Raw genomic sequence first — 13,731 nt, forward strand, 5'->3', positions numbered from 1 at the left:
TATTTACTGTAATTTTCTTTTTCCTTTCATTAGTCTCATTTCTGCACTGCTCACTAGAGTCGCTCTGATATGTTACCCAGTTTGTTCATGTTTTTCCATTTGATTTTTATTCCTTCCATACAGCTTGAATTCCTTGTTTAGAATTTGTCCTTTCTTCCATTTTTGGAAGGGATTGTTTTTAAACTCTCATCTTCCCTTGAGCAGAACAATGGAACATGCAATTCAAGACCAACACAGCTCTACCAGAGGAGAAGAAACAGAAACAGCCGTCATTTTAATGTGAATCCACCAGAGGTAGCATTGTTTGGGGGGTGGGGTGGGGTGGGGGGGGGGGGGGGTGGTGGTGGTGGTGGTGTGTGTCAACAGTGATGCTGCCAGAAATAGAGAAAGCTGGTACTCTCCCCTTTGGAGCAGATGAGGTTGGAATTTAATTGAGGGGCACAAATTTACGAGGAGTCGAGAGAAACTGGAGATGCAGAACATATTCCCCTGAACACAGGCAGAGATGGGTTGGTGTGGATTATAGACTACTTGGCAGGAAGACGAGATAGAAGTAGGATAAGGTTTTCACCCCAAGGGTCACAGGGGTGCGAGACTCTCCACCAGAAAGGGTGGTCAAGAGAGAAACCACTGTTGCTCTAAGCAGTAAAACCAGCAAAACTATAGAACAAAGCTGAAAAAGTGCAATTAGGTTGAATAGCTTTTTTCTTGTGGTGAAGGAATAGGACAGCAGCTTCTTTCTGTGCTGTGAACTTTCTGTAATTCTGTGTTTTTACTTCCTGTTGCTATTAAAAAGAGCACTAGTCTCAAATGTTACAAAATAACCATTGAACAAAATACTTCTAGAAAATATGATCATGGAATTTGAAATAATATTCATGAATTAGGACCAGCAACTTTTCAAGAAGAGATATATCTATCTTAACTTCAAAGTTCATGGGTTTGATCACAGAGTGTATTCAATGTGTAATCCCAGTTAACAGGCTGTAAAAATAGAAGCTAAGTACATGTATACTACTTCTTACTAACATTGCATGCAACTGATTTACTGCAAAATGGAAACATCGAAAATAGGAACAGGATTAGGTCATTCAGCCCTTCGAGCCTGATCAATCATTAAACTCAGTACCCTGTTCCCGTTTTTGCTTCACACCCTTTGATCCCTTGAGCTCCAAGAACTAAATCTACCTTTTTGAAAACGTTCAATATTTTAGCCTCAACTGTTTTCTCTGGCAGAGAATTCCATGCACTCACCGGATGAAGAAATTCCTCCTCACTTGAGTTCTAAAACTGTGTCCCTTGGTTCTTGTTCCCAGTCATTGGAAACATTCTTCCTGCAATTATCCTGTCTAGTGCTGTTAGCATTTAATAGGATTCTGTAAGAACTATCATTCTTTGCAACTCCAGTGAGCATAGCCCTAACCGATCCAACCTCTCGTCATACGTTAGTGCTACACGATGTAGTATAAGGCCCTGTACAATTCTAGCAAGACATTCCTGTTCTTTTACTTGAATTCTCTCTCGACTAATTTGCCAACAGGTTCCCCCACTGCTATATCAAGTATATAAGGACTGGCACTAGTGAGAAGGGATGGTCGCAGAAGGAGAACACAGCAACAATGGCCAGGGATACTAACCTTTGGAGTTTCTGCAACAACATCCTCAGGCTGTGCTGCAGAAGTGCTTTCTTCCACCAGCCAGTTTCCCCACTCTTCTGTTGGAGCATTCCAGTCAGAACTTGGGTCCGCTGTCGCAATTCCATCTGCAAAATTTGAAATAAAATTAATGGGTGAAATTACTAAACTAAATCAACTTCTGAATTCATTTTGAATAATTTATTCCAGCTTCCAGCACAGACTGCATGATAAACACAGAAATACACTGAAGATTTAAGGACAGTAATTTTAAAATCTTTGGGACTTTTTAAGGCTCTTCAAATCAGTGATCAATTACACATTTAAAACAAGGTGAAATGTTGCATGTAGCTATTATGCCAATTTGAAATGACTAACGCTGAATACTTTACTTCAGATCTTTTAGGCAAGGCAGACATGCAATTCTGGGGTTAACCACCAACTGAGAATCTTATCAGATCAATGAGGCTGTTGCTATTTCTGCAGATACCATCCACTTGTCTTTATCATAAGCAGCTTTAAAAGAAAACCACAACCAATTATGGGGCCTGTTTCAGACAGATAGATCTTGGCAAATGGCAACTTTTGTAAGAAAACAACTCAGAATGAGATAGCCAATAAGCTTAGGTCAAGCAAACTTCAGAATGAAGAGAAACAATATTAAAGATCATGAATTTTAATCAAGGCCTAGCATAAATTGTTAACCTTTCATTCATGAACAAAGAATCTCAGTGCATACAATATAAATAATGAAAAAGCTGAAGACATACAAATAGGTGAAAAAGGAAAAACAAGATTCTTGAGAAATACAGCTGGACATTTTTCATATATAGGATAACATGGTGTAGAGTTGGATGAACACAGCAGGCCAAGCAGCAGAGGAGCAGGCTGGCTCACGTTTCGGGCTAGACCCTTCTTCAGAAATGGGGGTGGGGAAGGGGGTTCTGAAATAAATAGGGAGAGAGGGGGGAGGCAGATGGAAGATGGACAGCGAAGATAGATCCGCCTATCTTTTCCTCTGTCCATCTTCCATCCGCCTCCATCCCCTCCCTATTTATTTCAGAATCCCTTTCCCCACCCCCATTTCTGAAGAAGGGTCTAGCCCGAAACGTGAGCCTTCCTGCTCCTCTGCTGCTTGGCCTGCTGTGTTCATCCAACTCTACACCGTGTTATCTCAGATTCTCCAGCATCGGCAGTTACTACCATCTCTAGACATTTTTAAAACTGTATTTACTTTAAGCTCCCATCAATTTGAGAGTAAATTCTGGCAGCGCAACATCGAGCATATCCCTGAAATAAACCCTGGAGGGAATTCAATTACGAGTAAACAATTTATAACCACTCTGAGGAAAACAGCAATTACAATTGCAGCTTGCCATGGCTGCATAATAAATCCATAGAGTATGTTACTGTTAAGTACTTGGTCCTATATATGCCTCAGAACCGACGCTTTAAAATGTACCTCAGCTTTTCAAAATTTTCTATGCTGAAAGACACCTTTGATAAGCTAATTGTGGGTTATTTCGCCTCAGGATATTGAGCCTACGTGCCTTCAGACAGAGAAACCCTATTGTAGTATCGAATATCAAGGAATACCTATTAAAAGATTTGTGGAAAAGACTGATGAGATCAAAACAATGAATGGGTCTTAGACCTAGATGTTGGATGCCCAACATGTCTTAGTTTTTGACATGTCAGCAAAGTTACATTCAGTCATACAGTGGAGGAACACTGGGTTATTTTGACCATCAAGTCTGTGCCAGCCCTTTGACAGAGCAAGCCTCTTGGTTTCCCTGCCCTACTCTTGACCTACTCCCCTGCAATAACCCCCAATTGTAAACATATTCTACCCAAACACTTCGAGATCAAAAGACAAGCTTTGATGCTCCAAGTAACTGCGCTTACTTCAGGAGTTACGATCCTCAGATAATTAAATAAAAATAATTGATTAGAAATTCACATACTGCAGTGACAAACAGCTGAAGATTGAACATTCATGACCTCGGCCATGAACAGTCTTTTTTTTTCGAAAATTTCCCTAGAGTTCAAGCTAGATCGTCCCTGATACTGGGAACAGGAGTATGCCACTCAATGAGATCATGCTTGCAGAGCATCTCAAATTGAGCTGCTCATCTTGGCTCCAGTTCACTCAATATCCAAGGCATGCAACAATTAAACTATCTGAGATTTAAATTTATTAGCTAGCACCGGCTAGCTAGTTTATTAGCTTTTTGTGGAAATCTTCCACACCTTTAACACCCGTTACATGAAGAACTACTTCCTCAAGAACTTATTTGGAATCATCTCGATCCAAACTCAAAGCCATTTTTCCTACTTGTAGACTTTTCAACAAACAGAAATTATTTTCAAAATCCTACAAATTTAAATAAATTTCTGCTTCAACCTGAACAATCACACCAGCCTCAAAACATTAATTGTTGCTCTTTCCACAGATGCTGCTAACAATGCTGAGGGGTTTCTCCAGTGTTCTCCATGTTTGTCCCATTATTACCTCTGTTCCCTGTCTGCAAAGCAATTCTCAATCCATATTAACATACTAGAATCAATCCCATATGTTTTGATTTTGCATGCCAACCTCTTACATGGAACTTTCTCAAAAGTTTTCTGAAAATCCAAATCTGGGACATGCACTGCTTCTCACTCATTTATTGTACTAGTTAGGGTTCTTTGGTTTGTCAAACAAGATTCCACTTTCATTTGGCTTAGAAAGAATGATACCAGCATAGTGCATCCAAAATTATCCGCATGGTACAAGTGGTCATTTAATGCTGCCAATGCTTTTATTTTTGGAGTAGGTGGCAACTATATTTCAGGTTATAATGATTAATTGACTTTTGTTTTGTTTTCCTTTTCATCGTGTTCACGAAACATTCATTTGACTTTGTCCAATATCAACAAGTGATTTGTTCACTATGAGAGAAAAACACGTACTTATTCCAGACCAGGCATCGTCAACAGGGCTGGCTGCTGGGTTGGCATCCCAATGATGATCAGTGGTGCTTGACTGGGAGGCTGGCTCACTGGAGGTACCTGGGCAAGGGAAGAGCAATTTATACATGACCAAACTGGCACAAAAAAACTGGTTTCAAAGTTAACTGCTCAAACTGGTAGAGAGGATCTGGACCAGAAGAAATGTAAAATGAGTCAATGTTTGTTGCTTTGGTTAAAAATTTAACAAAATCCTCTGTTTATTTTTTGAAAACAAAACATCATCACCAATACTTGAGATCGAACTGCAGGATGCTAAACTATGGCAGGCAGTTGTTAGGTTAAGTAGTACTCGAATAATGTTGAATAAAGACATTTTGTCAAAGCTTTTCATTCGGCATTTATCAGGATATCTCAAAAAGAATACCAATAAGCATTTAGACCATAAGACCATAAGACACAGGAGTGGAAGCAAGGCCATTCGGCCCATCAATTCCATTCTGCCATTTAAATTATGGCTGATGGGCATTTCGATTCCACTTCCCTGCACTCTCCCCGTATCCCTTGATTCCTTCAGAGATCAAGAATTTGTCGATCTCTGCCTCGAAGGCATCTAACATCCCAGCCTCCACTGCACTCTGTGGCAATGACTTCCACAAGCCCACCACTCTCTGGCTGAAGAAAAGTCGTCTCATTTCCGTTTTAAATTTACCCCCTCTAATGTTAAGGCTGTGCCCATGGGTCCTAGTCTCCCCACCTAATGGAAACAACTTCCCAGTGTCCACCCCTTCTAAGCCATACATTATCTTGTAAGTTTCTATTAGGTCTCCCCTCAACCTTCTAAACTCCAATGAGTACAATCCCAGGATCCTTAGCCATTCATTACATGTTCAACCTACCATTCCAGGGATCATTTGCACTGCATGACAGATGAGTACTGACTGGCTGATAAGTAGGCGCTGATTGGTAGAGACAATGTTATAGAAAATGCAGTCATTGACACTTTGATTATTAACTGTGAAGCTTTGTTTAAACTGTAAACCAGGTAGGGTGACCCTGACTAATGCCCTGAGAAAACATCCAGCAAATGTCTGCCCCAGGTTGTCCAAGAAGGGTTAGGTATTGCAAGCTTACAGCAAAAGATGAAACTATCCATTTCATGCTGCTATACAGTAACAACATGAATAAATGTTTGCCACTAATAAGACGCTGCTGTCAAGTCAAAAAGTCATTCTAACCATCAAACAAATAATGTGGTATATGAACTTCAATGGTAGCCAGATGCCAGGTATAGGCTATACATCCCAAAGACTGGTAGATAGCCATCAAACAGCATGTCCATTCAACTGTTCACAACCAGCAAAGTACTGAATGTAACCAACCAGCTTACACACAAAAATTTCAACACTGGGCATCTCATTAGTTTCAATTGGACATTTGTTGGATAATCTTGAATATGCAAGGATTGGCATTAATACCTAATTTAGGACTGTCAGTTAGGCTTTCAGTGAGATTTAAGTTTACATATTGGAAGCTACAAATATTAACCCACAAGGTTCCATTCCTTTCAGACAGAAACAACATGTTTCAATTCAACAAAATAATTGTCAGCCATTTGCTGGCTCATTTCTCAGGGCACTCGTCTGTCGAATCACAGTCATCCTGCCTGGTTTAAGTTGAAATAAAGCCTGGATGTTAACAGGCAATCAGCATTAATCGATTCATTCTCCATGGCAATGCCTCAAATTCACTTGCTAACCACTCAGGATACCCCCTCACACACTATAAATGTTAGTTATCGTTGTGAATTTATATTCTTGTGAAATATCATGATGAATACAAGACCAAAAACTGAAAAAAATTTTGTATTTTGGCAATACAATGGCAAGTGTTGAGAAACACCTTGATTGAAATGGCTGAGACTAGGCCTTCTAATCCAACTGATCTTTCAAGAAGTGTTTTGATGATGGAAAATGAGGAAAGATTCAACAACGTATTGGACTGGTTCTAAGAGATAACACTAACTGGCTACAATTTTAAAAATAAAATGTGGGGGAGATGTTGACCTCAAAAATAACAATTTGGTATCAGTAACTGTAAACTCAAAAGTATCATTGATTTGACTGTCAGAAGTCCAGTGGAAATACTTAATTGCAAAATTCAGTGTTCAAACCAACACAGTGAAATGTGACACTCAGAAAGAGGCCATGTGGCCCATCATCCATGTGCTGGTTGGAAGCTCGTGTGCCCTAACCGTTTTAGTTAACACTCAAGTGTCTTTGTTTTAAAAATCAGATGAGAGCTTTTGTCCTTAGCATTCCTTCAGTGTGTGCCACAGCCCGATTTCCCTTCAGTGAAACAGTTACTGAGTAATCCTAATATTCCTTATTTCCACATCACATTAACTTTAACTCTGAAATTTTTAACTTGAGCTGGTAAGAAATTCACATCCTGCTATTTATTGGCACATTCTGGATGGTTTGTGGTACTGAAATCACAGTACTGCCAACAAGAATAGAACAGGACTCTTGTCCCATTCAGACTGCACCGACACGATGTCTTTCCAATTTAAAACCTTACACCTCTGCGAGGTCCAAGATAATAAAATGTAAGGCTTGATGAACACAGCAGGCCAAGCAGCATCTCAGGAGCACAAAAGCTGACGTTTCGGGCCTAGACCCTTCATCAGGGTCTAGGCCCGAAACGTCAGCTTTTGTGCTCCTGAGATGCTGCTTGGCCTGCTGTGTTCATCCAGCCTCACATTTTATTATCTTGGAATTCTCCAGCATCTGCAGTTCCCATTACCTCTGCGAGGTCTGTATGTTTCTATTCCCTGCCTATTCATTTATCTTGCAATCACTGCAACTTCATCCATCTCGACCACCTCCTTTGGCAGCACATTCCAGGCACTTACCACCCTTTCTGTACAACTTACCTTTCATATCAGCTTTAAACTTTCCCCTTTTATGTCCCCTAATAAATGACATTTCTGTTTTGGGGAAAAAAATTCCTACTATTTATGTCTCTGTGCACCAGCCCCCAACCACAACCAATTTAAAAGTACTCATTACAAATTATTCATGAACTTTTAATTGCCAACTTAGCCTAAAAAGAACAAAGGATATTGATCTATATGTGACCTCAGATCCAAAGCAATGTAGTCTGCCCTCTGGTAAAAACAGGGATAGAGTAACGAATACTGGTCTATTCGGTCATGCCTACATCCCACGGCTGCAAATCTTTTGCAAAATAGATAAGTTTTGCATTTCTTGATTAGGGAGACAACAGTTTACATAGAACACCACAAACGCCACCCCACGCTAGTTAAACTTATAACAACTGTTGTGAAAAATGGCATTTCTTTATTGCAATGCATTCTTCATTTTATCTATTACTGCAAATTTATGCAGCACAAATAGCTACTTCCCTCATCTAGATCTAAAGGGCATGTTAACCCATCCATCATTTTATTTAACAAGAGTTGGATGATTAGTTAATGCATTGTTCCAAGTCACTGAGAATTTGATGCTTTTACTTTTAAACATGGACAAAATGTAGATGAAGGTGGGGTCTTCTGCAGTCAGTCACAGATGTCATTAAGCAAGGATTCAATAATCACTTAAGGACCGGATGCCTTTACTACACTCACTCATGCAGCATTAAAAAAGTTACAAGATTGCCAAGTTTGACTGACCAAACTTCGTATCCTTGGCTGCTGAGAATAGGAATCTATTTTTTAAAAAAAGTCTTAGAAATAAAAACCTCCCCTTTTAAAATCTGGCACCTTGTGACATGTCAAAACAATGCTATAATAAGCCTGTTTCAGTTTCCTTCTCCATTCCAAACGAAAATAACAGCACAACAAGAGGAGGCCATTCAATCCTTAAGTCTATACAGCTATTCAATTAGATGATAGCTAATCTGTGTCTCAATCCATTGCCTGTTCATTGTATTCACAGAATAGAAGCTCTTTCCAATGTTTGTAAGTCAATTTGGCAATTAAAGTTCATGAATAATTAATGAGTATTTTAAAATTAATATTGAGGACGGTTCCGTCTTAACTCGGCATTTTAATCATTCCTCCTAAAGCCCAGCCCAACATCAATTCCTCAAGCTATATGCACATTGGTTGCTGCATTTGTCTATTATATAACACGGACTTGACTGCACTTCAGACGCAATTCTTTAAAGCACTCAGGACACCTTAAGGATATGAAGACCGCTTCGTCAATTTAAGTTTTGTCATCGTACGTCAAATAATTTAATAAAGGAAGCGAAAAGGACAATTTACTTTAACATTCAAGTTAATTTGACGGGTTCACACACACTCAAGTCAATACAGTCTCTCCTCGATAATCTCTGTAACCGACAAGAGAATTGGAGTGGAGAAAAAAATGTATCACTTCATTTCAGACTCAGGAACTCCCAGAGCAGCTACAACTAAAAGAAACATTCCCCTTAGTCTGTTATAGCAAGCAGTTATGCACAGACCCCCTGGCAGGGATCAGGATATGGGGAAGAAAATAAATGAGGAGTTAGAAAAGGCATGCAAGAAAGGCGTTATTACAACAATCACGAGGGAATTCAATATGTGGATGGACTAGGAAAATCAGGCTATCACTCGATCCCCAGAAAAGGAATTTGTGGCATATCAAGACATGGGTTTTTTTTTAAGAACAGCTTGCGGTAGAACTATTTAGCTACATGCAATTCTGGACTGGTGAAGAGCAATGAGGCAGACTTGATTAGGGAATTTAAGGTGAAGGAAACAGCTTCCAGTGACCAGAGAGAATTCATCCTGCAGTTTGAGGGGGAGAAGCTGGAATCAGATGTAACTGCATTGCAATTGAGCAAAGTTAACTACAAAGACATGGAGGAAGAGAAGGCCAGAGTTGATTGGAAGGGAGGGTTTATCAGAGAAGACAGTGAAGCAGCAATGGCATTAGTTTCTGAGGGTAACGTGGAGAAAGAAGAAACATACTAAGGGCAGGTCAAGGCAACCATGGCTGACAAGAGAATTCAGGTCAGCATAAAAACATAAGAAAAAACATACAGACTTTAAATCGGGCTCAGGGTAACTTAAAAAAAAATCTTTTTTTGGGCAGGGGGTGTGGAATAGAAGATGATGAAGTATGAGTTATGAAATACGACGGATGAAGTATAAGCTAGCTCGTAACATGAGAGGATTGTCAGTTGCTTTTGATATACAAAAAGGTAACAAAGAAACAAGAACGGACATTGGACCGCTGGAAAAGTCGTAATGAGGAATCAAGATATGGTGGAGGAACTGAATACACGCTCTGCGTCAGTCTTCACAGTGGAAGACACCAGTAACATGCCATAACTTCAGCAGCCGTGTGTAGCAGCCATCACTGAGGAGGTGACACTGGGAAAGCTGAAAGGTCTGAAGGTGGACAAATCACCCAGACCAGATCGACCACAGCCCAGAGTTTTGAAGGAGATAGCAAAGTTGATTGTAGAGGCATTTGTTCAGAAATTACTCGAGTCAGGGAGGGTGCAAGAGGACTGGAAAATAGCTAATATAAGACCCCTGTTTAAGATGGGAAGGAGGTACAAGTCTGGAAATCACAGGCCAGTTAGCCTGACCTCGGTTGTTGCTCTCATTTTAGAGTCTGCTATTAAGGGCGAGACTGTGGAGTACTTGCAAGTGCATGGTAAAACAGGGCTGAGTTAGCACACCTTCACCAAGGGGAGGTCATGCCTGACAAATATGTTAGAATTCTGAGGAGGTAACAAGCAGTTTAGACAAAGGAGAGCCATTGGATGTGATCTAATTGGATTTCCAGAAGGCCTTTGACAAAGTGCTGCACAGTCGGCTGGTAAATCAGATAGGAACCCATGGTGTTGGGGGCAAGGTACTGGCATGGATAGAGCATGGGCTGACTGGCAGAAGGCAGGTAGTGGATTCAAAGGGGTCTTTTTCAGGATGGCAGCCAGTGACTAGGGGAGTCCCACAGGGGTCTGTGTTGGAACCAAACTATTTATGTTATTTTATGTTCTGGATGAATGAATTGAGCATGTTGCTGCTAAGCTTGCAGATGACCCAAGGATAGGTGGAGGCACAGACAGTGTTGAGGAAGTGGGGAGGTTGCAGAAGGACATGGACAGGCTAGGAGAGTGGATGAAAAAGTGACAGATGGAACGCAACATGGAAAACAGCGAGGGTATACACATTGGTAGGAAGAATACAGGCACAGACTAATTTCTAAATGGGGAAAAGCTTTGGAAATCTAAAGCACCAAGAAGTTCGCGTTCTAGATTCTCTTAAGATCAACATGTAGTTTCAGTAGGCAGTTAGGAAGGCAAAAGCATTGTCAACTTTCATTTCAAAAGGACCAGAATATAACAGCAAGGATATACTGTGAGGCTCAGACCATATTCAGAATATCATGAGCTGTTTTGGGCCCTCTATCGAAGGAAGGATGTGCTGCATTGGAGGAATCTGGGTCTGTACTCGAAGATTAGAAAGATGAAGTGGGATCTGATTGAAACTTATAGAATACCAAGTGACCAAGGACTTGGAAAAGATGCTTCCACTAGGAGAGAAAAGGGCCTGAGGGAACAGCCTCAGAATGAAGGGACGGCCCTTTAGAACTAAGGTGTGGAAGAATTCTTTCAGCCAAAGTGTGGTGAATCTGTGGAACTCATCGCTGCAGAAGACAAAGTCATTGCGTGTATTTAAGACAGAGACTGATAAATTCTTGATTAGTAAGGAGATCATGGTTAACTAAGAGAAGACAGGAGAATGGGATTGAGAAACGTATCAGCATGAATGAATAGTGAAGCAGACAATACGGTGAACTGCCTGATTCTGCTCCTATACCTTCTGGTCTAATTATATGATTCTGTGAAATTATGAAACTAAAAGCTAAAGTCAGCAATATTGGCCATATAACAACTAGGTTGTCATAAAAATCCATCTGAGAAAGGAAGGAAACCTGCCATCCTTATATCAGTTTGGATTACCCCAGCAACAATACTTGCTCTGACCTGACCTGCCCTCTGAAATGGTCCATTAATTCATTCATGCATATCCTGGACAGCATACATACTGAATAGTGCATGTTAAGGGGAACGTTAAGAAAACACCTATACATCTGAACAATCAAATGTGCAATGGCTAAAAAAACAGCTGAACATGAACAGATTCATGACAAGACTAATTTGTCTCTACAGTGAAGGAGTTGTTTCAAAACTATAAAAAAACCCCATAAAATCAATATTTCATATTTACTGGCTACTGCAGCATTCGCCCCCGCAGTAGAGAAAGGAGGTTTCTGCTCTGAGGTATTCATCCTGTTATTGACACCTGCCCAAGCCCCTGTAAAAAAACAAAGCATACAATTAACATCAACTGAGATTGTTCTGCCTTTTCCAGAATTAAAAAAAACTTGTATTTAAAAAGCTGCCTTAACACAACAAGGCATGAAGGGTATTGATAGCATCAACAAAGCATTACACCAAGCTGGAGAGAAGCACAAAGACAAGTGACCAAGAACTTGGACAAATAGGTCATCTTACTAAACTTCTTATAAGAGATAAAACTGCAGAAAGACACTTGAAGCAAATACACTTGCAGGGTGATTAAGACAGAACAGGGAAATAGGGCAAATGGATTGTTCCACAGAGAGCTGGCATGGAACAAATGGGCCTAATGGCCTCCTTTGTAGGATAATAAGCAATTGAGGGGGAATGGATGACAAGCTAGCACAGGAATAAACATGAAGTCACATATACACCATCATAATGGAGTAAAATAAGATCTCACATCAAACAAAAGAAAGAAACAAAGAAACCTACAGCACAGGAACAGGCCCTTCAGCCCTCCAAGCCTGCGCCGATCAAGATCCTCTGTCTAACCTGTCATCTACTTTCTAACAGTCTGTGTCCATTTGTTCCCTGCCCAAATATATCTTTAAAGATGCTAACGTGTCTGCGTCTACCACCTCCGCTGGCAACGCGTTCCAGGCACCCACCACCCTCTGTGTAAAGAACTTTCCACGCATATCTCCCTTAAACTTTCCTCCTCTCACTTTGAACTCATGACCCCGAGTAATTGAGTCCCCCACTCTGGGGGAAAAAGCTTCTTGCTATCCACCCTGTCGATACCCCTCATGATTTCGTAAAACTCAATCAGGTCCCCCTCAATCTCCATCTTTCTAATGAAAATAATCCTAATCTATTCAACCTCTCTTCATAGTTAGCAACCTCCATACCAGGCAACATCCTGGTGAACCTTCTCTGTACCCTCTCCAAAACAACCACATCCTTTTGGTAATGTGGCGACCAGAACTGTACACAGTACTCCAAATGTGGCCGAACCAAAGTCCTATACAACTGCAACATGACCTGCCAACTCTTGTACTCAATACCCTGCCCGATGAAGGAAAGCATGCCATATGCCTTCTTGACCACCCTATTGAGCTACGTTGTCACCTTCAGGGAACAATGGACCTGAACACCCAGATCTCTGTTCATCATTTTTCCCTAGGACTTTTCCATTTACTGTATAGTTCGCCCTTGAATTTGATCTTCCAAAATCACTGAGGACAGAAACCAGAGTTTTATTAACATCAGCTGCGTGAATTAGTCAAGTAAAAATTCATTTCTAGTCCCATAAAATTTCCACCTGGTCACAAAATTAAGTATTGAGTCAGTTGGTCTCCTGGGCAATAATAGAAAATTGAGACACCCATGCTGAAAGGTCTCTGCTTAAACTTCTAACACTAGAGCTCAAACAAAAAATGATCTCAATCAACTGGAGGGACCAAAATAAACACTAAATTCGGAGTGTACAAATCGAAGAGTAAATCAACAGATTAGGAAAGAGGTAACAGAAATAATTTAAAAAGTTATAAAATAATGGCTATAGTAATAAAACAATGCATTTGAAACAAAACAGACAAACTGACAATTCCAAAGTAAAATCAGTCTAATCTGATAGCCATTACAGAGACTGGCATGGAGTGGGAGCTTAAAGGGTAAATGATATTTAGCAAGAATAGGTAGCTATGAAACGGTGGAGGGGCTGACCCTCTTAATTATTGATTATAATGGCATAATAGGAGGGCTTTACAGGAAACCAGAAATCGGAAGCAGTTTGGAGGTAGTTATGAGAAATGATATA

General features: G+C 40.4%; 1 protein-coding gene across 4 annotated transcripts in view; it reads right to left on the minus strand.

Moving 5' to 3' along the window:
* The window catches only part of LOC125451875 (protein LYRIC-like), a 75,560-nt gene that overhangs the window by 17,247 nt on the left and 44,582 nt on the right, over window positions 1–13,731 (minus strand). For 2 of the 4 annotated variants that reach the window (XM_048529569.2, XM_048529567.2), the window contains 3 exons: window positions 11,839–11,925; window positions 4,587–4,685; window positions 1,638–1,762 (listed from right to left, as the gene is read on the minus strand). In XM_048529569.2, coding sequence (XP_048385526.2) covers window positions 1,638–1,762; window positions 4,587–4,685; window positions 11,839–11,925 — 311 coding nt within the window. The remainder of the gene's footprint in view (window positions 1–1,637; window positions 1,763–4,586; window positions 4,686–11,838; window positions 11,926–13,731) is intronic. The other 2 variants (XM_059646261.1, XM_048529568.2) reach the window with 1 other exon arrangement.

This window comes from Stegostoma tigrinum, chromosome 5 (genome assembly GCF_030684315.1).
Source record: "Stegostoma tigrinum isolate sSteTig4 chromosome 5, sSteTig4.hap1, whole genome shotgun sequence".
Lineage (NCBI taxonomy): Eukaryota > Metazoa > Chordata > Chondrichthyes > Orectolobiformes > Stegostomatidae > Stegostoma > Stegostoma tigrinum.